The 26,855-nt window shown below is 39.4% G+C and overlaps 2 protein-coding genes across 3 annotated transcripts; both read right to left on the bottom strand.

The window, feature by feature from the left end:
- Positions 1 to 1,025: 1,025 nt before the first annotated feature.
- Positions 1,026 to 14,010, bottom strand: LOC127501837 (TATA box-binding protein-associated factor RNA polymerase I subunit A-like). Its single transcript, XM_051874066.1, has 10 exons — positions 13,726 to 14,010; positions 13,474 to 13,640; positions 9,837 to 9,950; positions 9,541 to 9,739; positions 7,467 to 7,582; positions 7,015 to 7,173; positions 4,893 to 4,959; positions 4,083 to 4,206; positions 1,646 to 1,800; positions 1,026 to 1,442 (listed from the first exon to the last, which is right to left on the bottom strand). The coding sequence occupies exons 1-10, from the start codon at positions 13,838 to 13,840 to the stop codon at positions 1,363 to 1,365; spliced, it is 1,296 nt and encodes a 431-aa protein (XP_051730026.1). The 5' UTR covers positions 13,841 to 14,010; the 3' UTR covers positions 1,026 to 1,362.
- A 1,856-nt stretch (positions 14,011 to 15,866) lies between these two features.
- Positions 15,867 to 24,297, bottom strand: LOC127501835 (TATA box-binding protein-associated factor RNA polymerase I subunit A-like). 2 transcript variants are annotated; one of them, XM_051874064.1, is made up of 10 exons: positions 24,002 to 24,297; positions 23,750 to 23,916; positions 19,467 to 19,580; positions 18,902 to 19,100; positions 17,943 to 18,058; positions 17,406 to 17,564; positions 17,258 to 17,324; positions 16,952 to 17,075; positions 16,665 to 16,819; positions 15,867 to 16,456 (listed from the first exon to the last, which is right to left on the bottom strand). In XM_051874064.1, the coding sequence occupies exons 1-10, from the start codon at positions 24,114 to 24,116 to the stop codon at positions 16,095 to 16,097; spliced, it is 1,578 nt and encodes a 525-aa protein (XP_051730024.1). In that variant the 5' UTR covers positions 24,117 to 24,297; the 3' UTR covers positions 15,867 to 16,094. The 2 variants fall into 2 exon arrangements, with proteins under 2 accessions (XP_051730024.1, XP_051730025.1); XM_051874065.1 differs by lacking the exon at positions 23,750 to 23,916.
- Positions 24,298 to 26,855: the final 2,558 nt, after the last annotated feature.

Raw genomic sequence — 26,855 nt, 5'->3', positions numbered from 1 at the left:
TTACAGTAAAAATTTACAGTAATTTTGGTGACTGCAACTAAAACAAACCAATATATACTTTATATTACATTGTTAATATAATCAAACTAGTTGAAATATCAAACCTACTAGAATAAGAATTCATATTTAATAAAAAAAAAAAAACATCTTAAACTTTTATATATATATAAATTTAGTCAGGTACTGTTAACCTGAAATTTTGTTTTTGATCATTTAAAAAAAAAAAAAAAACTTAAGTTACTTATGTGCATGTGTGTGTATATTATATATATATATATATATATATATATATATATATACATATATATATACACACACACTTATTAACATTTTTATTGTATAATTTATAAATATATATATTTATTACAATAATACAATAATTTAATACAATATTACATAATTTTTTGCCAAAGTTAACAAGTTACTCATGTTATATTTATATAGAAATTTGTTTTTATTTTTTATTAAATTTAATATAATATATATACACACACATTTTATTAATATATTTATTAATTATATATATTTTATATATATTAAATAAAAATAAATTTCTATATAAATATAACTTGAGTAACTTGTTAATTTTAGCAAAAAATTATATTAATTGTAATAAATTAAACAATTAAAATTATATATAATAAAATAAAAAAATGTTAACAATAAACAAGTGTATATTTGTGTGTGTGTGTGTGTGTATGTATATATATATATATATATGCGTGTGTGTGTGTGTATGTATATATATATATATGCACGCACACAAGTAACAAAGCAAAATATACATTTTATATATAAATACGCCATTAAAATATATTTTATGTTTTATGTAAAAAAAATATAAACTTCATAGGAACAAACCCACTAGTATAATCTCTTAAAATGCTGAAAATGATTAAGTAAGGTTCTTTGTACAAATGTTCATCTAACTTCACACCAGGCTTTGGTTCTGGAAAGCAACAGGCTTCAGAAACGCAGCATTTGCGCTCCCTGCTGGTCACAATCAAGACTGACAGTCCATTCACTGCATTTCTATTATTTTAATTCAAAGTGAAGCTCAACATGAGCAGCTACTCAGTATATCAAGCAGGGGTCGGCACCTATGGCGCGCGCATGTGACGCACTGATTAACTCTTAAAAGAATGGCACTTCGTGACAAAAAGGTTGCTGACCCCTGATGTAAACAAAGAGTCTTGTGTCATACATGGACAAGTGAAACAAATCTAAAAACAAAAAGTCTCTATTTTACACGTTTATTATAAAACGTATTTAGGCTTCTTAGTCTTCTCCATCTTTTTCCTTCTCCATCATCCTTTCCTCCATCTTTTTCTTCTCCAGCTTCCTCTTTCTCTCCATCTTTTCCTATTGATTCTCCCAGACTGTCCATTTCTTTGTTTTACGTTTAGACTTAGATTTCCAAAAAACTTTACAGTATGGTGAATCTGTGAACAGAAAACAAAATGCACAGGAACATATTAAATGTCATGATCAAAAGACAAAACCCGGTTTTAATTCATGTCAGGAATCATCTGAACACACATTACAGACTCCACACATAAACTGAGACCCAAAGGTTTCTGTTCTGGTTCTACTGAGGACACTGAATGGAAACTATTTATCAGGAAAAAGACAATCACGTACTTACCTTTTTCACCTACTATCTTCAAAACTTCTCTCTTGACCTTCACAAGGCTGATGTTCTCGACAATGTCTTTCTTGGAGATATAGCTTCTGAAGTGTAAGGGGAACCACAGCGGTCGCCTGGATTTCCATTCCTTTTTTATAGTCTCCTTGCATTTTCTAAACAAGTACAAATCAACATCACAAGAAACATTAACAACACCTTTATTCTTTTCTTTTTCAGCCATTCTGTTGTAGATTTGCTGGTGATCTTCAGATCATTGTCCAGTTGCATGACCCAATTTTGGCCAAGCTTTAGCAGTCAGACGGACGGCCTCACATTTGACTCTAGAATACCTTCATATACAGAGGAGATCATGGTCAACTCAATGACTGCAGGGTGCTTTGGCTACAAAACAAGCCCAAAATCATCACCCCTCCACCAACATGCTTGACTTTTGGTATGAGGTGTTTGTTCTGATATGCTGTGTTTAGTTTTCACCAAACTTGGCATTGTGCATTAAATTCAAATTTCATGATAATTTACGCTGAATGTCCTACGCCTTCCCTATTCAACTTACGGAACGAACGCCAGTTCCGTTTTTTCCGTAAGTTGAATAGGGAAGGTGTAGGACATTCAGCGTAAGCTTTTTGAAGAATACGAAAGTACGGTTTTGGCGGAACCACTTGAAGGCGATCATTTGTTCATGTAAAGTATATACATTTAAATTTTTTTTGGAAAATGACCAATCGTTTCTCTAGATAAGACCCTTATTCCTCATCTGGTATCGTTTAAAGCCTTTTGAAGCTCCACTGAAACTGTAATTTTTACCTTCAACTGTTTGGAGACCATTGAAGTCCAGTATATGGAGAAAAATCCTAGAATGTTTTCCTTAAAAACCTTCATTTCTTTTTGACTGAAGAAAGAAGGACATGGGCGTCTTAGATGACATGGGGGAGAGTAAATTATCATGAAATTTTTATTTAAAAGTGGACTAATCCTTTAAGGCCCAAACATCTCCACTTTGGTCTTGTCTGTCCAAAGGACTTTGTTCAGATGCAATTTTGCAAACTTAAGCCGAGCTTAGAGAAGCAGCTTTCACCTAGCAACCCTTCCAAACATGCCATACTTGTCCCGTCTTTTTCCAAAAAGCCCTCCATGGATCGGACTTGTTTGTTCAGCATATCCCACAGATGCTCGATTGGATTGAGATCTGGGGAATTTGGAGGCCAAGTCAACATCTCAAACTCGTTGTTGTGCTCCTCAAACCATTCCTGAACCATTTTTGCTTTGTGGCAGGAGCATTATCCTGCTGAAAGAGGCCACAGCCACCAGGGAATACCGTTTCCATGAAAGGGTGTACATGGTCTGCAACAATGCTTAGGTAGGTGGTACGTGTCAAAGTAACATCCACATGGATGTCAGGACCCAAGGTTTCCCAGCAGAACATTGCCCAAAGCATCATACTGCCTCCGCTGGCTTGCCTTCTTCCCATAGTGCATCCTGGTGCCATGTGTTCCCCAGGTAAGCGACGCACACGCACCCGGCCATCCACGTGACGTAAAAGAAAACTTGATTCATCAGACCAGGCCACCTTCTTCCATTGCTCCGTGGTCCAGTTCTGATGCTCACGTGTCCACTGTTGGCTCTTTCGGTGGTGGACAGGGGTCAGCATGGGCACCCTGACTGGTCTGTGTCTATGCAGCCCCATACGCAACAAACTGTGTGTATTCTGACACCTTTCTATCAGAACCAGCATTAACTTCTTGAGCAATTTGAGCTTCAGTAGCTCGTCTGTTGGATCGGACCACACGGGCCAGCCATCAGTGAGCCTTGTCCGCCCATGACCCTGTCTCCGGTTCACCACTGTTCCTTCCTTGGACCACTTTTGATAGATACTGACCACTGCAGACAGGGAACACCCCACAAGAGCTGCAGTTTTGGAGATGCTCTGACCCAGTCATCTAGCCTTCACAATTTGTACCTTGTCAAACTCGCTCAAATCCTTACGCTTGCCCATTTTTCCTGCTTCTAACACATCAACTTTGAGGACAAAATGTTCACTTGCTGCCTAATATATCCCACCCACTAACAGGTGCCGTGATGAAGAGATAATCAGTGTTATTCACTTCACCTGTCAATGATCGGTGTGTGTGTATATAATATATAGAATATAAGTTGCAGCAAATATGTATGTTTGTATATGTTTAGGCTTGGCAAGTGTTGTTTACAATGATTTACACTTATTTTTCATTCCTGTTCTGAATACTATTAAATGTAAAGGAACTAAAATATATGTTTGTAAATGTTTCAGTATTATACATTATTTCTGATATAAAATAAACTTGCCTTGCCAATGTAATTATTATTATTTTTTTTTACTTATACACCTATCTGACAAAGCAATTTTTACCCGGTGCAACTTATTTTCCACAATATTACAGTATTAACCAAAACTTACTTCCGTTTGAGTATCTTCATAATATTCAGAAGACAGGACCAAGCCTTTATGTCACATTTCCAACTGGCAAACTCCAGAAGGTCCATTGAAATGGAGAAAGCATCTTCTAGATCACTCATTAGCTCTGGAAAAAAAGCAGAAACTGATTTAAATCGAAGCCTTTTACTTTACACATTTCAGTTACTAGTGGGTGATGAATCTAAAAACCAAAAACAACAAAAAAAAACAACAGACTTGTGCTTGTTTCACACATACATAACATTTACTCATTTTTTATTTAAAATCCAAAAGTTGTTACTGAACATGGCTTGTCGTCAGCATTGCGATTCTCTTTGTATAGTCTACACTCATTTAAACGTTTTACTTATATTTATATAAAGTAATACTTTAGATTTATATATTACATTGCTCAAGCAAGTAGCACAGCATTTAAACATATGCTATATGTTAAAATCACAAACATTTTAAATTAAAAATTACAATTAGAATCTCGTCTTTTCTTTCGCTTTTAAATCTTTATACAAGAAATCCTGCAGGTCATAAAGAACTTTTGTTTTTCCACCTCCACGAAGAAAGTGCTATCCATTACGTCTCCTTGTTTTTCCAAACACGAAGGTGTCGTTTCCCTTGCTTTACCTGACGCAAAAAGCCATTTGTTGACTTTGAAACAGAGTAGACTTTAAATTATATGCATCTATGGTGAAATTACTAGAATTTCGCGTCAATACATGTTTATTTTAATGCGAACAATGCGCTGTCACAGCAAAAATAGACTCGTGCGGAAACAAAAAGTTTAGTTTTCATACGTACTGGTGTGCTTCAGGAGAGAGCAGAGCTCCAGCATCAGTTCATGACTTGGGACTAAAGTTTGCAGAACCTGAGCAACAGAAATAAATTCATATAAATTAGGGATAAATTAATCATTTTAAAGTCCCTGTAAAGTCAATTCTGACAATTGTTTCTAAACACATTATAAATGTTACAAATGTATTGCTGAAACACATTACAAAAACTGGGAACTATGTAGTACTGAATTGTGAAGTTACAGCGTTAAACAGTTTTTCACCAATTCTGTGTTCAGGATTTTTTGGGCGGAGCTAAAACGGGGGTTTGGTGACGCACTGGAGCCCCCGAGCATGGCGCCGCCCCAAACACTATATAACGTCAGTTTGGAGCCTGGGTATGCGCAGAAGAAATCGTCAGTGGAGCCCGGAGGCGGAGTCACAGTTTCAAACCTCCGCCCAGACGACTGCGTCATCATTGATGTATTTTAAATAGGCTATATAAATTATACACAATTTAAAATTCTACCTATAAAATAATAGGCTATTCTGTTTCTAGAGCAATATATTTGAAACAGCAAATTCAGTAGATAAACTCAATATATGCCACTAAAAACAACTCTAAAATGTCATAAACGGTCCTGCTATATTAAATAAAGTTGAACTAATGTGACAGGAGATCGATTGCTGTAGACAGTGCTCTATAATTAATTAGAGTAGACTATCATTAGTTTTGTCCTGCTAATTATTATTTTATACCCATAAAAATAATTAGTAACTGCCAGATAACGATCACCTGCTTTTTGACAACATGGCTAACGTTAGGCGTGTTATCTTAGTTAATAACATTTATTAATTAGCTTATAAAGCCCACATTTAACGTTACCGAAATAAGCTCAGTGATCCGTCAGATCCTGTAGGTCGGTTAGTACAGTTTACTGCTGAACAACTCATTTTGTTGGTGTGAAATAACACAGAAATCGAAAATTATTAGTTAGTTATATATCTTCAATCTCCCCTCGAAGCTCTGACAGTCCTCAGAGAAGCTGTCAATCACAACTGTCAATCATGACGACACGTCCCATTTCTATAGCATCAAATTGCTAGCTAAAATCAAACTTATCACAAAAACGAACAATTGAATATATATCAGCGTGATAACAACTACCTTAAATGACCAAAACCATCTTTCGGAAAATTTTATTTGAAGCGTAATTAATTTTTTTGTTTTGACTCAAGTCCCGTTCGCTTGCATGGAGAGGGCGAGGTTTATGACCTGTACTGCATCCAGCCACCAGGGGGGCGATCAAAGAGCCCGCAGCTTCACTTTTCAGGACGTATGAGGCACACCCGGTCATTACCGTTGGTTATACAGCCTACATTTTGCTAGCTATTAATGCCTTTGTCACGCAAATGCATATTACCTGGTTGCGATAATATACAAAACAGCTCGGTCTCCTTTTTTAAATTTCCTAAAAACGATGATATGAAGAAGGGGTGGAATACTTTTGTCTCTGCAGTGATCATTTTACACCGGATAATTTTACAAACTTTCATCAGAGACAACTGGGATTCACTGATAATCCGCTGTTATTGGTGAATGGGGCTGAATATCTCCCGCCTCGGCCTTCATCCTCCCGTCCCACCGACAACCGATGATATGGGGCCGGACAGAGTCTCTCCCGTTCCGGCCTTCATCCTCCCGTCTCGCGGCGCTGACATCTGTCGGCTTGACAACAGTCGGCAGTACGTGCCCACCAATGAGTGTAAGTTGCCTTGTGTGCTTATGTTATAATTTGTAGGTAGTCCGCAGTAACTCTACTAAATTTTGCAACCTTCTAACGTGATTCTTTTGTTTATATGCATCAGTATGTTTGACTCCTTAGACAAGTCAGTTGAGACGGGTGGGCGTGGTTTCAGCGCCGCCAGCGGACACGCCCCCAGCGTTTGAGAGCAGAGAATACAGCTTATTTTTTCACGATTTTGATAACTTATTTCATTTACTTGCCGATTTTTTTAATCTTTCAAATTTGACTGGGTGGTTAATAACACATTTTTCTGTGGTGTGACAAACTCAGAACACATACTTTAATATGGCTTTACAGGGACTTTAATGAGGAACTTTATGCATGTTCTGAACCATTTCATACCTTTAATGAACCGATGAGTTTGGCTTCTGGGGCATTGTGTCTCTTGAGGAAATGGTACAGGTACACATGAGCGTTGGGATTGATTGGAAAATCCTCGTTGTAAGCGTAATTCTCCAGAACCTCCAGAGCGCCGTCCTCATCGTTGTAAAACTCCAGCATCTGCAGCGGATGACACATAAAGACCACTTTAAAGGGTTAAACAAAAAAATGACAGTTGTGTCACCATTTACTCACCCTCATGTCATTACAAATAAAATGAATGCATGTACATTAAATTAAAATATGACTTTCTTTCTGTCTTTAAAATGCATTTTTTGGAGCTTGTTTGATTGCACAAAGCTGTGTGAAGACTCACAAGGGTGAGTAAATGATGCCAGAATTGTCATTTTGGTTTAAACAAGCCATTTAAACAAAGAAATGATCAAATTGCACAAGGTAAGATGTTGTCTCACATCAATGAAACTCAACACAAACGGGTCCCAGATTCCAGGCTGACTGATGATTTCCTTCAGGGTCACAGAAGCTTGTCTGAAGCAGCTGTGCATGTCACAGTTACGGCTCATCTCATCTGATACCAGAAACAGTGACAAGAATGCATTAAACTGATCAAAAGCGACAGTAAAGACATTTGTAACATTACAAAGAATTTCTGTTTCAAATGAATGCTGTTCTTTAATAATAAATAAAATATCACAAATGTTTTCAACAATGATAATAATCAGAAATATTTCTTAATATGCTGATTTGCTGCTCAAGTTGTGAAACTTTTATCATAGGAGGCAGTGTCTCCTCAAAAAAACTGGATGAAAAAATAACCGATATTCCAAAAATAAAAATGCAAATATTTACAAAATATGACATTAAAAATTGTTTTTATAAAGTATCACTGTTCAACAGTGACACCCACAGGTGAAGTTACAGCTCCTTTGTCCCCATTGATTTAAAACAGACCCCCTAAAATGTGCGCTGGTTTAGAGGAGGTTAATTGAGAATGAATGAGGAAAAGTCATGTGAGAGGAGGCAATGCCTCCATCGCGCTATGATTGGACATGATTGGTTATTATTGGATATAATTGGTTCATGCAATAAATCCCGCCTCCTGATTTCATGCACACTTGAATTGGCCTAAATGAAGTCAATGATGGCCTTAACGGGAAGACTCATTTAAAGGGCACTTATTATTCCCCTTTTTACAAGATGTAATATAAGTCTCTGGTGTCTCCAGAATGTGTCTGTGAAGTTTCAGCTCAAAATACCCCACAGATCATTTATTATAGCTTGTCAAATTTGCCCCTATTTGGGTGTGAGCAAAAACACGTCGTTTTTGTGTGTCCCTTTAAATGCAAATGAGCTGCTGCTCCCGGCCCCCTTTCCAGAAGAGGACGGAGCTTTAACAGCTCATGCTTCAGTTGCTCAACAACAACAAAGCTGGAGAATCTCACGCACCCAAAATGATGAAGGTATTCAGCCTTACATTGTTCAAACCGGAGTCTGACACTGATGGAGAGACTCAGGAAGAAGTTACAGCTTTTAGAATGAAACTGGAGTTGATTCAACTCATCGACTAGCATGTGCCGTCATGTTAATCTTTTGTGCAAATCCAGTGTTGAATTGACCCTCGTTTGTGAAGCAGTCCGGCGTAAAATGACGGCATGGTAAACGCACTGTACTACAACAACTCTTCCTCTTCTCTAAAGCAGCCCAACATGGCCTCACCCCCTTTATTGCGTGTTCTCAGGGGCGGGGTTTATGTAAATTTTAGGGTTAGTGATGTCACCAACACAGGAAGAAGCTCATTTTAGTCCCTGCCAGCCGTTTGTTGTAGTCCTTAAACAGCGAATTCTGTAAAAGAAAATCTCTCTAACTTTGAGCGTCGTAACTTTGCAGATGTTGTTTATGCTCAAACAGCAACATTACACACTAACTAAAGTTAAAAAAGTGAAATCATAATCAAGGACCCCTTTAAGAAGAAACAAAAGCGCGCCACTCTTAAAAAAAAAAAAAAAAAAAAAAAGGAAGGTGCGCTCACATTCTCTGTTTCTGAACTCCCTGAAACGCCTCCATTGTAGTCTTGAGTTTTCTTCCAGGAACGAACACGCCACAATATTCCTCATTTAAATAATTCATACGCAGAATAAAGGGGCGGGGCCTGGTTGAGTTAGTTAGTTAGTAGTGTGTTGAAACTGGTGGTTATGGTAAGGGGCGGGACATTTTCCAAACACGCTTGAAGCGCTTGACCAATCACAACACACCACTCCAGCCAACCAATCAGAGCACATTGTGCTGTTCAGAAGGAGGGGCTTCATAGAGACAATGGAGATTATGAGGAAAATAAGCATGAAAACATGTTCTAGGAGAGCCCAAAAACAACATCAAGACTTCAATAAAGGGCGTAATAGGTCCCCTTTAAAAATATTCAAATAGAACCCACAGAGAAATTCATCATTTAAGACAGATGCAAGAAGGAAGACCCATTTTTTTTTACTGTTTATTGTTTCACATAACTCAGATAAAATATCTTCCTACCGGTTCCAGGAACAGAGGACTTCTTCTTGCACCAGATCAAGTAATCTAGGAAACCGCAGTAGGCTTGGATGAGTTTTTTGGTGTCGCCCTGAGCGATCGTGAATGTGCCATGTTTCCAGCTCTGTCCGATGGACAACTGCCTCTTGGCTTCATCCATCTGCCCGTTCAGCAGGAGATGAAAGCTATGCTCCAAACAGATCTACAACATTCACATGACACACTGATAAAAATGCATGCCTTGAATGCAGTGTAAATGTTGTAAAAGGGAGGTTTGGGCTCCTTAATGCAATGCAAACCTTTGAGAAGTTTTTGACTCCATTGTTTTTCAACTGTTCATATACAGCATTGAAATCTTCAGCGGTGGCGTTAGGGAGATGACGCAGAATTTCTGTGCCTATTCTCCACATGATCTGTTGGACACAATTATGCAGTCAGCAGAGAAACACTTCATCCATACAGTAGCAAACACACACAAAAAAATAGGAGGATCCAACTGGAAAATACAAACAAGTCAGCAGGCGCGGGGGACAGGGGGTCATGATTCCAGCAGTTTTGAAAAGACAGCAGTCGACCCCCACACTTTTGATAAGGGCTGCTTCAGTCAGCCACAAACTCTATATCATCTTTTGGCTTAGGATATTTTCTTTAAATTAAACCATTTTCACATTTCTGTGAGCTTATGTACTGTTTTGATTTTGATAAGCATCGATGGCATCGATAAAAGAGATCTTTGAAAGCGAAACTGAAAGCTAAAGTGATGATTGCCTCGGCCAGCGACGCACTGGAGAGGACTCTGCGTTTGGTATGTATATATACTGTATTACTGCATTTACAATGCTTATACTCATTTTCGATATAATCATTAGGGCCTGAGCACCGATGGTGTGAGGACCCTATTGGAATTGCTCGGTCAATTATTCTTCTCCGAAATGAATCGCATTTTTGAGGGCCTAAACATGCTCGAAAACTCATGAAACTTTGCATGCGTCAGAAGTGGTGAAAATTTACGTCGGATATGAGTTTCATAATTAGGTGTGGCAAAAAGGCTCGATAACGCCACCTACAATACATAGACAGATGTAACAGCCCAATACCTACAAAAAAGCCCCTGGGAGCAAAATCTGAAAACCAACAGGAAGTGAGATATTTAGAATTTTCTCTGCAAAATTTTGGCAGTTTTTGCCATTTCCACATGTTGTACTTTAACAAACTCCTCCTAGAGCTTTAATCAGATCAATGTCATATTTGGTCAGTCTAATCTTAAGGCTTTTCAGACGTTAAATTGCGAAGATCTAGAGTTTTCGCCGGAGGGCGTGTCCGTGGCGGCCTGACAAAGTTCGATGTTTCGCCATGAAACAGGAAGTTGTTGTAACTCGGGCATACAATGTCCAATCTGCCCCAAACTTCACGTTTTATTAGAGTCCTGACCTGAAGACATCTACATGGCAATATTCAGTTACAGTTATAGCGCCACCTGTGGGTAACAGGAAATGACATGTTTTACACTGTGATTAACTCCTCATAGAGATTTAACCAGAAGCACATCATATTTGGGCAGTCTAATCTTAAGGCCTTTGAGATGTGTCCGTGGTGGACTGACAAAGTCTGATGTTTCACCACGAAAGGGGAATCACATTTTTGAGGGCCTAAACATGCTCGAAAACTCATGAAACTTTGCTGATGCGTCAGAAGTGGTGAAAATTTACGTCTGTTATGGGTTTCAGAATTAGGTGTGGCAAAATGGCATCACCTACAAAATTTCAACAAAGTGCCCCTGACCCTACGTTTCACCTACAGGTATGAAATTCGGTACACATATCTAACAGCCCAATACCTACAAAAACGTCTCTTGGAGTGAAATCTGAAAACCAACAGGAAGTCAGATATTTTGAATTTTCTTTGCAAAATTTGTGTAGTTTTTGCCATTTCCAAACGTAGTATTTTAACGCACTCCTCCTAAAGATTTTATCAGATAAACATCATTTTTGGTCAGTCTAATCTAAGGCCTTTGTCACATTAAATTTGCGAAGATCTAGAGTTTTTGCTGAAGGGCGTGTCCATGGCGGCCTGACAAAGTTCGATGTTTCGCCATGAAACAGGAAGTTGTTGTAATTCAGACATACAATGTCCGATCTGCCCCAAACTTCACATTTTATTAGAGTCCTGGCCTGAAGACATCTACATGGCAATATTCATTTACAGTCATAGCGCCACCTGCCGGCAACAGGACATGACATGTTTCACACTGTGATTAACTCCTCACAGAGATTCAAACAGAACCACATCATATATGGTCAGTCTAATCTTAAGGCTTTAGCGATGTTATATTGCAAAAATCTTGAGTTTTCATTGGAGGGTGTGTCCGTGGCAGACTGACAAAGTCTGATGTTTCGCCATGAAAGAGGAAGCTGTTGTAACTCAGGCATACAATGTCCGATCTGCCCCAAACTTCACGTTTAATAATAGTCCTGGCCTGAAGACATCTATATGACAATATTCAGTTATGGTCAAAGTGCCACCTGTTGGCAGCAGGAAGTGTGGCACTTTGAAATGACTTTGCCATAATTCTCCTGTATTCACTCACTTACATGCATGTTGCCCACTGTTCACTGTTTTCCTGATGCCAACGGGTGGCGGTGACCCGGGTGCGAGGGCCCTTTCATCACTGCTTGCAGCTTTAATTATTATTTTTGAAATGCGAAAGCACAGCAACCAATCTGATAAACTATTATTTGACCAAAAAAAAAAAATTGTCAAAACTACATTTAGGATATGGCTGCTTGCACAGCAGTCTGCAAGTATGCAGACTAGAAAAAAATTGTAATTTCTGTAAATCTACATTTTGTTATTGTGAAATGGATATTACAGTGCAAAAACTGTGTGCATAAACAGTGATTTTTTTTGGTTTCAGTTGCTGCTGAAGATTAGTGAGCTCCAGCCGGGTGATGCTCACCACAGGTGACAAAAATGATGCACATATAAGGAATTATACAAATCTGGAGGATGTAGATCCTGTCTTGGATTTTAATAGACCACATATATTTTATAATTTATAGAGTTTTGTGTCTCCTGAAAGAATAAAACTGATCAAAGTCAAAAAGCGCCTCTTTTTTTGTTTGTTTATTATAGAACAGACAACATATACAACAATATTTATCACTTTCAGCAGTGTATTATGTAATTTCAAAGTGTTTTCTGTAAATTGACACTGGGATATTGCATTTAAACCACTGTGTATGAGTATTGGGAGACTTTAGTTTTTGGGTAGGTGGAAATTTCATTAAAAAAAAGGTAATATTCTTCCCTTCAGGTGAATTTGAATAATAATGTGAATTACACTTTCTTTGTAACTTGAATAAGGAAGGCGGTCTGGCGTAAGCTAGATATTTTACTTCATTTTTTACACAAATGCATCGCTTCGCTTCAGAAGGCCTTTATTAGGACGTGTGGAGTATGTTTATGATGGATGGAAGCACTTTCTTCAGCTCATACTTGTTGGTCCCGCTCACTGCCATTATAAAGTTCGAATGCATCAGGATATTAATTAAAATATCTCCGATTGTGTTCATCAGAAAGAAGAAAGTCATATACACCTAGGATGGCTTGAGGGTGAGTAAAGCTTGGGGTAATTTTCATTTGAAAGTGAACTAATCCTTTAATCCAGGGCACTAAATTCAAACCATCAACAATATGATTCACAATTGTTAGTGGGTAAACTGCAAATTAAAACATGTTTGTAGGTCATCATGAGGAATTGATTGAATCTGTTTGATGCTTAGAAGCAATATTATGTGACAGGCTATGGATGCAATGAACAGTGTCACAATAGAGATAATACATATGTTATGTTACTTCAATGCAAGACAAGTGAATCAAGCAAGTCTCTAAGAAGCTTATAAGCTGATTGAACAGAGTTTTAAAAGTCTGTTGTACCTCAGAAGTCGTTGGATGCAGTCCCATGACACTCATGGCCTCCAATGTCTGAATGCAATTGTTGTAATATACCAAAGCCTCCTGCCAGTTATGAAGCAGCATCGCATCTCTGATCTGCTTTAGACACTTTCTGTTCGTCTTGAGAAAGTTCATCGATGAGGGTGCACCTGAACATCAAAACATCAGAGGGACTGAGTTGCCTTGACCACATAAACGCCAAGTAAATATGATGAGATAACACCAGAACATCACCTTTCTCGTTCGTCTGATACTGGATGTAAACAGGAATTTGAAGCCGTTCCTGACTTGTGCTGTCATCCTCTGGAGCATCATGTGCGATATTGAGCTCAGCCTCTAGATCATCCATAGCTCACTGCTTTACGAATTGCTTTCCTCTCAAGAATATTATGAAGAACGTGTGAATAAAATAAACTAAACTTCTCAATACACGCTTTACTATCGCACGTCTCAACGCGTGGACGTTTAAAGTGAACACAACTGTTCTTCATCAACAAAAAAAAAAAAAAGTGGTGAGTGTGAGCGGCTCACAGCGCCACCTGCCGCACTGGAGGACAACGCGCAGGTTGTTCGATCGATTATTAGACAAGTTGCAAAATCTATTTATTTCTGGATCTGAAGCTCTAAATCTATTTATACAGCAGGTTTAGAGAGTCGACTGGGTAAAGTCAACTTCAGTTCATACGTCAGACAAGACAAAAGGTGCAGTTTCTTTCTGTTGAGTGATTTTAGAGATAAAGTTACTCTGAATATTAGATCTACATAATCTCTGTTGAAGAACACCACACAAGGAATAAAAGACAAAAGATGAAGAACAATTAATTACACAGTAGAAATGTTACATTTAATAAATAAATAAATAAACTGAGATTATATATATATATATATATATATATATATATATATATATATATATATATATATATATATATATATATAATGTATATTTATTTTATGTTTTAAGTAATAAAAATATTAACTTCATAGGAACAAACCCACTAGTATAATCTCATTAAATGCTTTAAATGATTAAGTAAGGTTCTATCCACAAATATTCATCTAACTTCACACCTGGCTTTGGTCAAAGACCATAGATGTAAAGACGGTTCATTTCTATTAGTAATTAACGTTAGACTTTAAGCAACAGCTGTTGATGGAACGGGAACGGCGAACGGAAGTAAACTGTCAACTGCCGTAGCTAAAGAACGCAAAAATCGCTAATCAACAACAAAAAGGACGGCGTAACGGATAATTTAATCATTTGCCATGGCAAAAAAATAAATAATATTTAAATAAAAACAAGAGAATGGTACAGATAGGCTATAATTAAAATACCACATATTCATAAAACATAACATTTACTTATCTAATCTGTCAAGTATTATCGACTAGGCTACATCAAATCGGTTATTCTCCCGTAGTAGGCAGGGTTGCCAGGTTTTCACTACAAAACCCGCCCAATAGCGTTCTGGGGGGTAAAATTCGCGTTTTTGGCGGGGCTCCCCTGTTAAAATTCGCATTCCAGGGACTAAATATCACGTTATTTTGGTTCGATTCAACCCGCGGCAACAGTGTAAAAGTAGCACAATTCCGCGGGAAAACCGCGGACTTGGCAACACTGGTAGACGATTACAGTAGAACGTCAAGGTTAAATTCGCGCATCCTCAACAGAACGCCAGAATTGAGTATCTCAGGGATGGCGTGTTTTTGTAGGCCACCCGGAAGTTAGCGGCGCGCAGGTTCCCTCGATCGAAAGCCAATGCATTTTTCCCGTAGACTTTTGGAAAATCGCAAAAAATAAGCTCTGTGTTTAACAAAGGGTCATGACCCTTACACGTTTTGTCTATCAAGATAATCTTTACAAGTTAACACAACATTTATACATTTTGAAGCCTAAATAAAGTCGTCCGATATAAAAAGCTAACAGTAGGCTATAAACGGACTACAGCACACCATGGTCGCGGATCACCACCAAGCTTCCTCAAACTTTATTTAAAAACAAGTTCGCTGATTATGATCTGCGCTGTGTATGAACCGAGACTCACGCTTAGGACTGCATATGTGAATTGGCTCGTCTAGCCTAAAAAAATAAGCTTTTTAACGCTATTTGAGCAAAACAAACAAACATGGTACAGTTTGTGTCAGATTTTGTTGCTGATTTGAAATATGTCATTTAACTGAGTTCACCAAGCAGTTTTTGAGATTTAAGGATTCCCCTATTCAAATAGTCATGGATGCCTTAAACAGAGGCGTTGCAAATATGGCCGCCGAGTGAACAGACTTTCCTTGAAAGGGACTTTGCTTTGGTTCTGGAAAGCAACAGGCTTCAGAAACACAACATATGCTGGTCACAATCAAGACTGACAGTCCGTTCATTGCATTTCCATTATTTTAATTTAAAGTGAAGCTCAACATGAGCAGATACTCAGTATATCAAGCAGGGGTCGGCACCTATGGCGCGCGCATGTGACGCACTGATTAACTCTTAAAAGAATGGCACTTCGTGACAAAAAGGTTGCTGACCCCTGATGTAAACAAAGAGTCTTGTGTCATACATGGACAAGTGAAACAAATCTAAAAAAAATCTCTATTTTACACATTTATTATAAATTGTATTTAGACTTCTTAGTCTTCTTCATCTTTTTCTTCACCTTCTTCAACTTCAACTTTTCCTTCACCATCTTCATCTTTTCCTTCTCCATCTTTTCCTTCTCCATCTTTTTCTTCTCCATCTTCAACTTTCTCTTCTCCATCTTCAACTTTTTCTTCTCCATCTTCAACTTTTCCCTCTCCATCTTTTCCTTTTCCTTCTCCATCTTCATCTTTTCCTTCTCCCTCTTTTTCTTCTCCTTTTCCATCATCTTCTTTACCTTCTCCATCTTTTTGTTCTTCCTGAGTGTGTATTCCTCTGTTACACTTCCAAACTTTATCTCAAATTCCAAAGCCATTTTATTGTATACTGAAGCTGTAAACAGAAAACAAAATGCACAGGAACATATTAAATGTCATGATCAAAAGACAAACCTGGTTTTAATTCATGTCAGGAATCATCTGAACACACATTACAGACTCCACACATAAACTGAGACCCAAAGGTTTCTATTCTGGTTCTACTGAGGACACTGAATGGAAACTTCATCATTCTATCAGGAAAAAGATAATCATGTACTTACAGTATTCGCCTACTATCTTCAAAACTTCTCTCTTGACCTTCACAAGGCTGATGTTCTCGACAATGTCCTTCTTGGAGATATAGCTTCTGAAGTGTAAGGGGAACCACAGCGGTCGCCTGGATTTCCATTCCTTTTTTATAGTCTCCTTGCATTTTCTAAACAAGTACAAATCAACATCACAAGAAACATTAAAGGGGTCCTATGATGTTTGCTGTTGTTGTTTTCTTCTTTCAACAATGCAATTTACTTGTTTTCCATAATATTACAGTATATTAATCATAACCTACTTCTGTTTGAGTATCTTCATGATATTCAGAAGACAGGACCAAGCCTTTATGTCACATTTCCAACTGGAAAACTCCAGAAGGTCCATTGAAATGGAGAAAGCATCTTCTAGATCACTCATTTGACCTGGAAAAAAAGCAGAAACTGATTTAAATCACTTTACACATTTCAGTTACTGGTGGGAAGAATCTAACAAAAAACCCCAACGGACTTGCAGTGAAGGAGGATCCCGAGCCACCCAGAACATCCTTATAACCGCACAGCAACATGCTAAAAACCAATCAGAAAAGTCTAGTTTTCATACGTACTGGTGCGCAGCAGGAGAGAGCAGAGCTCCAGCATCAGTTCATGACTCGGGACTAAAGTGCGCAGAACCTAAGCAACAGAAACCGGAATAAATTAATCATTTTAATGAGGAACTTTATGCACGTTCTGATTGGCTGAATCATTTCATACCATTAATGAACCGATGAGTTTGGCTTCTGGGGCATTGTGTCTCTTGAGGAAATGGTACAGGTACACATGAGCGTTGGGATTGATTGGGAAATCCTTGTTGTAAGCGTAATTCTCCAGAATCTCCAGAGCGCCGTCCTCATCGTTGTAAAACTCCAGCATCTGCAGCGGATGACACATAAAGACAGCATGAGATAATGCAAAGCTACTTTAAAGGATGACAGTTGTGTCACCATTGTGACTGAAATGTAAGCTGTTATTCGCTCACAAAATCTCATTTGTGCATGTATATTCAATTAAAATACAAATTTCAGTCAGTTTCCCACACAAATACATTATATGACCTCAGAAGACTTGGAATACAACACACAAGTGCTATGAATTATGTTTATGATGCATTTTTTGGAGCTTGTTTGATTGTACAAAGCTGTGTGAAGACTCACAAGGGTGAGTAAATGATGCCAGAATTGTCATTTTGGTTTAAACAAGCCATTTAAACAAAGAAATGGTCAAATTGCACAAGGTAAGATGTTGTCTCACATCAATGTAACTCAACACAAACGGGTCCCAGATTCCAGGCTGACTGATGATTTCCTTCAGGGTCACAGAAGCTTGTCTGAAGCAGCTGTGTATCTCATGGTTACTGCTCGCCTCATCTGATACCAGAAACAGTGACAAGGAGGCATTAAATTGATCAAAAGCGACAGTGACAGTAAAAATGTATCACAGTTTCCACAAAAATGTGAAGCAGCACAACCATTTTCAACATTGATAATAATCCGAAATGTTTCTTGCGCAGCAAATCAGCATATTAGAATGATTTCTGAAGAAATAAATTACATTTTAAGAGGACCTATGATGATTTTTTCCATGTTCAACTTTCTTTAGTGTGTAATGTAATGTGCAACCTGAAACGCCTCCATTGTAGTCTTGAGTTTACTTCCAGGAACGAATACGTCACAATATTCCTCATTTAAATAATTCATACGCAGAATAAAGGGGTGGGGCCTGGTTGAGTTAGTAGTGTGTTGAAACGCATTTCCCAATCACGCTCGAAGCGCTTGACCAATCACAACACGCTGCTCCAGATGACCAATCAGAGCACATTGTGCTGTTCAGAAGGAGGGGCTTCATAGCAGCAGAAACTAAACAGGGGTGCATTTCCCAAAAGCATCGTTAGTAAACTATGGTTGCAAGTTCCATTGAATTGTGTCGGTAATGGCGAAACTTGTGACCATTTTTGGCCGACGGGTCCCCATGCGTTAAAGACAGACAACGTCAAATAATGTATTTTTTGAACATTCAAGGATGAAAACATTCTAGTAGATCCCAAAAACAAAACCAAGACTTTGTAAAAGGGCATAAAATAAGTACACTTTAAAATGGGATAGAAAAAAAACATCAGAGAATTTGAACACTGTGCTTCATCATTTAAGACAGATGCAAGAAGGAAGACCCATTTTTTTGTTCCACATAACTCAAATAAAATACCTTCCTACCGGTTCCAGGAACAGAGGACTTCTTCTTACACCAGATCAAGTAATCTAGGAAACCGCAGTAGGCTTGGATGAGTTTTTTGGTGTCGCCCTGAGCGATCGAGATATTGCCACGTCTCCAGCTCTGTCTGATGGACAACTGCCGCTTGGCTTCATCCATCTGCCCGTTCAGCAGGAGATGAAAGCTATGCTCCAAACAGATCTACAACATTCACGACACACTGATAAAAATGCATGCCTTGAATGCAGTGTAAGGGGCCGTTCACACACAACGTGTTTTTCTATTCCAATGCACTACTTTTCCATAGTTTTTTTCTATGTAAACACGTGCTAGGTGGTTGTGTATGACCGTTGCGTTCGCGTCTCGAGTTTTTCACACGACACGGCATTCAAAAACACAGAGCTGAAGTTAAAAGAAGTTTAACTTTTAAAAACGCATCTCTAAACCTTGCGCTTTTTTCGTCCCACTGACTTGCGTCTCGCGTTTTTAACAGCAAAAACGCATTCTGTGTGAACCAGCCCTAAATGTTATAAAAGGGAGGTTTGTGCTTCTTAATGCAATGCATACCTTCGAGAAGTCTGTAACTCCATTGTATTTCAACTGTTCATTTACAGCGCTGAAATCTTCAGCGTTGGAGTTAGGGAGATGACGCAGAATTTCTGTGCCTATTCTCCACGTGATCTGTTGGACACAATTATGCAGTCAGCAGTGAAACTTAGCAGTGTCACTTATATCCATACTGTACCTACACATGCCCATTTGCACACTCGCTGTGAGTCCCGCGACCCTCAGCGATCTCAGGACAGTGCAGAGATGTTCCAGCAGGATTTTGTCCATGAGATGCTGGAAGGTAGCGGGAGCCCCAAACCACCCGAATGGAAGAGTAGTAAATCTGTGTAATCTGAACGGCATTGTGAAAGCCGTTTTAGCCGATAGGGATCTGCCAAATCTGGTATCAAATAAAACCGAACCTAACCGATCAAGCAGCTCATCAACTTGAGGCATTGGATAAGCATCGAATTTCATCGCAGCATTCACCTTTCTGTAATCTACACAGAAACGGACTGAGCTGTCCGAATCGGGCTCGCCCAGTCGCTGTGAGACTCTTCTATTACGCCCAACTCAAGCATTGCTTTTAACTCATCCTGTACCACCTTTTCCATGTAAACAATACCTGTTTACCTTTTTCAGGTAAACAATAGGGTCGGCTGCATGCCATCGCCCCTGGGACCGTTTCGATATGGTGCTGTACAAGGTCCGTGCGACCGGGCAGGGGCAAGAACACATCTCCAAAATTTGCCTGGAAGTTGGCTACATCTGTGAGCTGTGCCGGTGAGAGGTGAACCAGCGCAAGTGGATAGACTGGGATAGCCACTTCTGGTCCGAGATCATCAGGTATCACCTCATTTGAGCATTTTAGGAGGTTAAGGTGATAAAGCTAACGTGCACTCACCGTACCTCATAATTGATATCCCCGAACTCGCCATATAACCACACGGCCTTGCCAAGTTTAGTAATTTAGAACTGGACGTAGGAAGTAATACAAGTACTTTATCTCCCGGTCTCAATTCCCCTGTTGTACAGATGACTATGCCTGAAGCAAATTCTCCATGGAGAGCCACCCCAACACGGGGAATTTTGCTCGGAGATCCAGGACATACTGAATTTCACTACGGCTATTTGAAGGCCCTTCCTTCCAATCCTCTCTAATGACGTCAAGCACCCCACAGGATCGAATGGGGAAAACCCTGTGGAGGCTTATGGAACCTCCCGTACTGCGGACAACAGGGGCTTGAGCCATTTATCCCAATTTTGGCATCTTCCCTTTCAATGAATTTCAATGTGCGACTAAACCGTACCACCAGTCCGTCAGTTTGTGGGTGATAGACGCTGGTGCAAATCGATTTAATGCTCAAAAGTTCATAGAATTCGCTTAAAGTGCGTGACTTAAATGCTGTGTCTTGATCAGTGGGAATCTCTTTGGGGATTCCCACTCGGGAGATAATACAAAACAGAGCATCCGCCACACTCTTCACAGAGATGGTACCGCTTCCGGATATCGTGTTACATACTCCACCAGAACTAATGCAAAATGACAGCCGTGTGCTAAATGTTCTAATGGCCCGATGAAGTCCATGCAAATTCTCTCGAAGGGGACCTCCATGAGTGGTAATGGGCACAATGGCACTTTTGAAGCGGCTGGTTAGTTCATCAGCTGACATTCACGACAAGCCACACACCACTGTCGACATTCTCGTGAATGCCTGACCAAAAATAAATAAATAAAATCGGGCCATGAGACATGCTAGTGTTTTCCCATCCCATTGGGCCACAATGAGTGGCATTTCCCGACAGCTTTTTGGTACTAATAATTGGGTTGCATCTTCTTTGGTCTGGGCATCTTGTGCCACCCGATATAACTTATCTCTTATTATGGAAAAATGTCCGTTGATAGTGCGGACCCTGCCGAGCGCGTTTTTGAGCGTTTCATTATCACTCTAAAGGAAAGTCATCCAACTCAGGTGGCATTAGCTCCGCCTTCATTCTCGTTTTATAAATCATTCTGTGACTGTCCCAGAACAGCATTCCTGGCTTGAGCAGTGGCTTCACTCATCCCTGTCGCCCAAGAGCCATCCGCAAATAAAATCCCAAATATCTGTGTAAATGCAGGCCAATCAGTCTCCAAAATCAGCAGATGCCTAAGGTGGGGATTAACCACCACTTTATTGTATGCGTTTACCCCCTAAATTGGATACTAGACAGTTATCGACCACATCGGGGTCAGCCCACAGGGAGTCAGGGACCCGAATCAAAGTTCCCACTTCCATGACTGGACACCTGTCCTGGAAATGACCCGGGTCCCCGCATCGCTAGCAGACTGGCCCAGGCCTTCCCGGCCCCGGTGGCAGAAAGTTGGCCAGGAGACTGATGGAGCGAGGGGAGAGGTGAAACGACGCAGAGGCTTCAGTGCTCTCCGACATGCCCCCTCATGTCCCAGGTCTGGAACCCTGGGGAAACTCGAAGGCCAGGCTGCCTCGTCCCCACAGTGGAGGAAGAGGGGACGAGATGCTCCACGATTTTGAGATGGGGATAGGACGAGACAGGAAGGAGAGAGGAGAAATAGAGGGAGAAGGGCTGGAGAGAGACATGAGGAAGGTTCTTGCCGACCCCGGGGCATACCACCAGGTGATCCTCGGGCAGCTCAGTCCTGCGTGGCAGCTGAGCGATGAACTGCTCCAGCACCACCAGATCAATCACTTCCTCGATGTCACGGGTCTGAGCCATCAGCCACTTGCAGCAAGCATCCCAGAGCTGTTGGGCTATCACAAAAGGCCGTCCCCCAGCTCCACTGACCGGAAGCATTGCCGGTGTTGTTCGGGGGAGCGGCCGACCCATTGGGGGATGGCCTACTTGAGGTTGTCGTATGCCAGGAGGTTTACAACTGTCAGAATCAGGCGCACCACCAGCCAGTGGGCAAACATTCCTCCACTGTTTTCTCAAACAGGTCCACGAATGCCTCCGGGTCGTCCTGTGGACCCATTTTTACCAGAGGCACGTGGGAGATTGGAGAGGGGGGGGGCTGCGTCTGGGGCTGCCAAGACAGGTGTTATTCATCATGCACTTGACCTACTTCTCACAGCTCATCTCCGCACTCGCTCTTCAATAGCAGATTTTGCTTTACAACTCCCCCTCGCCAAACTTATATAGTGCATTTAATAATTAATACTGAACAAAATCAAGCAACAATCCACTTCTCTTGACTTTGCAAGTAGTGTTTATGATGGGATGACTGAATAAACCAATAAAAAAAACATTAATTTCAAACAAAAACCTGACTTTAAAACATACAAAGCCAAATAACTTAAATGTAGGTCACTACAGAGATTCTGCAGTTATCATGTTATGTTTTATTTACTGATTTATTAAGATAGGGTGACCATGTGCGCCATTTTCCCAGGACGCGTCCTGTCCAGGATTTCTAAGTTGCATAAAATGTCCCGGTTTTGGTTTTGTTTTCATATTTGCGGAAGGTAATGACTGAAAAATAATAGCGTGCATTATACATAATCGACCAATCGTGGCTTGTGAGAAGGCTGGATCTACAGAGAACGGTCAAAGCATTGCAAATACGACAGCATTTTAATGCATTGCATGAAGACTATCAATAAGAACAGTGGCTTGCACAGACCTCCGTGTGGAAATCGCGTTTCGGGGGCACATCGCTATGACCACTTTCACGATTAAAGAGGCCATTTTAGGCAATTTAGAAATCCTGGACAGGACACGTCCTGAGAAAATGGCACATATGGTCACCCTATATTAAGACACCAGACATTTCCATCCAAAGAGATGTTAAATATTCCTTTAAAAAGACAAGATATACAAGCAATGACAAATTAGAAAGTGTTGCAAGTTTCACCTTTAATCATTTTTATTTAAATTTGAAGATCTTTTTATTTTAATATCAACTCTAAATCAACTAAACAAAACTTAAACAAAGCTTTTAATAATTATCCTATCTATCTTTCTTTCTATCTATCAGTCTGTCTATCACACTATATCCTGGCCACTAACCATCAACAACATAATTCACAATTGTTAGTGGGTAAGATTCAATTTAAAACATGCCAAGTGAAATAATTTTTTGTAGGTCATCATGAGGAATTGATTAAATCTGTTTGCTGCTTAGAAACAATATTATGTGACAGGCTATGGATGTCACAATAGAGATAATACATACGTTATGTTTCTTCAATGCAAGACAAGTGAATTTTAATAATTTGTAACAAGTCTCTTAACACTCTAAGAAGCTTCTAAGCCGATTTGACAGCGTTTAAAAGCTGTTGTACCTCAAAAGTCGTTGGATGTATTTTTGTGTAACTCATGGCCTCCAGTGTCTGAATGTAATTGTTGTAATATACCGAAGCCTCCTGCCAGTTATGAAGCAGCATCGCATCTCTGATCTGCTTTAGACACTTTCTGTTCGTCTTGAGAAAGCTCGTCGCTGAGGGTACACCTGAACATCAAAACATCAGAGGGACTGAGTTGCCTTGACCACATAAACACCAAGTAAATATGATGAGATAACACCAGAACATCACCTTTCTCGTTCGTCTGATACTGGATGTAAACAGGCATTTGAAGCCGTTCCTGACTTGTGCTGTCATCCTCTGGAGCATCATGTGCGATATTGAGCTCAGCCTCTAGATCATCCATAGCTCACTGCTTTACGAATTGCTTTCCTCTCAAGAATATTATGAAGAACGTGTGAATAAAATGCATTATACTTCTCAATGCACTTTACGATCGCACGTCTCAACGCGGGCGTGTGAACAAAACTTTTCAAAACAATAGGTGGCGTGACCGGCTCACAGCGCCACCTGCCGCACGGGAGGACAATAACAAACCGCAGGCTATCTATCTATCTATCTATCTATCTATCTATCTACAGGTGCTGGTCATATAATTAGAATATCATCAAAAAGTTGATTTATTTCACTAATTCCATTCAAAAAGTGAAACTTGTATATTATATTCATTCATTACACACAGACTGATATATTTCAAATGTTTATTTCTTTTAATTTTGATGATTATAACTGACAACTAAGGAAAATCCCAAATTCAGTATCTCAGAAAATTAGAATATTGTGAAAAGGTTCAACTTTGAAGACACCTGCTGCCACACTCTAATCAGCTAATTAACTCAAAACACCTGCAAAGGCCTTTAAATGGTCTCTCAGTCTAGTTCTGTAGGCTACACAATCATGGGGAAGACTGCTGACTTGACAGTTGTCCAAAAGACGACCATTGACACCTTGCACAAGGAGGGCAAGACACAAAAGGTCATTGCAAAAGAGGCTGGCTGTTCACAGAGCTCTGTGTCCAAGCACATTAATAGAGAGGCGAAGGGAAGGAAAAGATGTGGTAGAAAAAAGTGTACAAGCAATAGGGATAACCGCACCCTGGAGAGGATTGTGAAACAAAACCCATTCAAAAATGTGGGGGAGATTCACAAAGAGTGGACTGCAGCTGGAGTCAGTGCTTCAAGAACCACTACGCACAGACGTATGCAAGACCTGGGTTTTGTTGTGTCAAGCCACTCTTGAACAACAGACAGCGTCAGAAGCGTCTCGCCTGGGCTAAAGACAAAAAGGACTGGACTGCTGCTGAGTGGTCCAAAGTTATGTTCTCTGATGAGAGTAAATTTTGCATTTCCTTTGGAAATCAGGGTCCCAGAGTCTGGAGGAAGAGAGGAGAGGCACACAATCCACGTTGCTTGAGGTCCAGTGTAAAGTTTCCACAGTCAGTGATGGTTTGGGGTGCCATGTCATCTGCTGGTGTTGGTCCACTGTGTTTTCTGAGGTCCAAGGTCAACGCAGCCGTATACCAGGAAGTTTTAGAGCACTTCATGCTTCCTGCTGCTGACCAACTTTATGGAGATGCAGATTTCATTTTCCAACAGGACTTGGCACCTGCACACAGTGCCAAAGCTACCAGTACCTGGTTTAAGGACCATGGTATCCCTGTTCTTAATTGGCCAGCAAACTCGCCTGACCTTAACCCCATAGAAAATCTATGGGATATTGTGAAGAGGAAGATGCGATATGCCAGATCCAACAATGCAGAAGAGCTGAAGGGCTCAACCTGGGCTCTTATAACACCTGAGCAGTGCCACAGACTGATCGACTCCATGCCACGCCGCATTGCTGCAGTAATTCAGGCAAAAGGAGCCCCAACTAAGTATTGAGTGCTGTACATGCTCATACTTTTCATGTTCATACTTTTCAGTTGGCCAAGATTTCTAAAAATCCTTTCTTTGTATTGGTCTTAAGTAATATTCTAATTTTCTGAGATACTGAATTTGGGATTTTCCTTAGTTGTCAGTAATATTTCAAATGTTTATTTCTTTTAATTTTGATGATTATATCAGTCTGTGTGTAATGAATGAATATAATGTACAAGTTTCACTTTTTGAATGGAATTAGTGAAATAAATCAACTTTTTGATGATATTCTAATTATATGACCAGCACCTGTATATACACATATTTCAGTTGCGATGTTTCTTTTCCCACACATTATTATCAAATACCTCTTGAAATAATATATGGGTCATTGACAAATAAGGGTTTTAAAAGTGTAAAAAAAAAAAAACATAATGGAGATATAATTAAGTTTTATTAAGTGTTAACAAGGAGATTATGTGGTTTTTATAATCAATTAACACTGCTTTTGTCATTTTTTTTTTTTTTTTTTTACAAGATGGACAAAATTTGTCACCAAAAAAGTAATTTGGTTTAACCACAATTTCGGTTTTACCGAATGACACTTTTGGTTATACCGAATGACGATATTTTCTAACAATGCTAACAGGCTAATATCTAGCTAGCTAGCAAAAGGACAATCAAACATTTTATATTTAGTACAAGCTTTTAAAATATTACAACATTTTCCATGTTTTATAGCGGTTGTACCGAATGACCTGATGTTTCGGGACATGCGTATGAGCAAGTGAATACATTAATTTTTCGGATAGTTAAGACAGAGTTAGTTACTTTACTTCACGACCATGTGGTCCTTTGCAGGTGTCTAAATGATGTCACATGATATTGACCGCATGACTTGATCCAAAATGGTCCCTTTATATTGGTTACTCCGAATGACATCAATTAAATGTATTTTTCCGGACATTCTTTCTCATAACAAAGCAACGACTTCTACACATAATTTCAATACCATTTTGCGCTATGTTGATATATGATGTTATAAAATCATGCCAGAATAAATAAATATATACATTTATTATATTTTAAGATATTTTAATGACAAATGAAATGGCTGTATTGGCCTTCGGACGGTTAAACCGAATGACCTTTTGACACTTCAAAATCTTTAAAATACCTTTATATGTAGCAAAATATAATTAAAACCTTTTGGATTCAATAAAAGAGAT

Source organism: Ctenopharyngodon idella, chromosome 20 (assembly GCF_019924925.1).
Source record: "Ctenopharyngodon idella isolate HZGC_01 chromosome 20, HZGC01, whole genome shotgun sequence".
NCBI classification, from domain to species: domain Eukaryota; kingdom Metazoa; phylum Chordata; class Actinopteri; order Cypriniformes; family Xenocyprididae; genus Ctenopharyngodon; species Ctenopharyngodon idella.
Note: the sequence above shows the minus strand (reverse complement) of the source record. Positions and strands in the feature narration are given on the sequence as shown.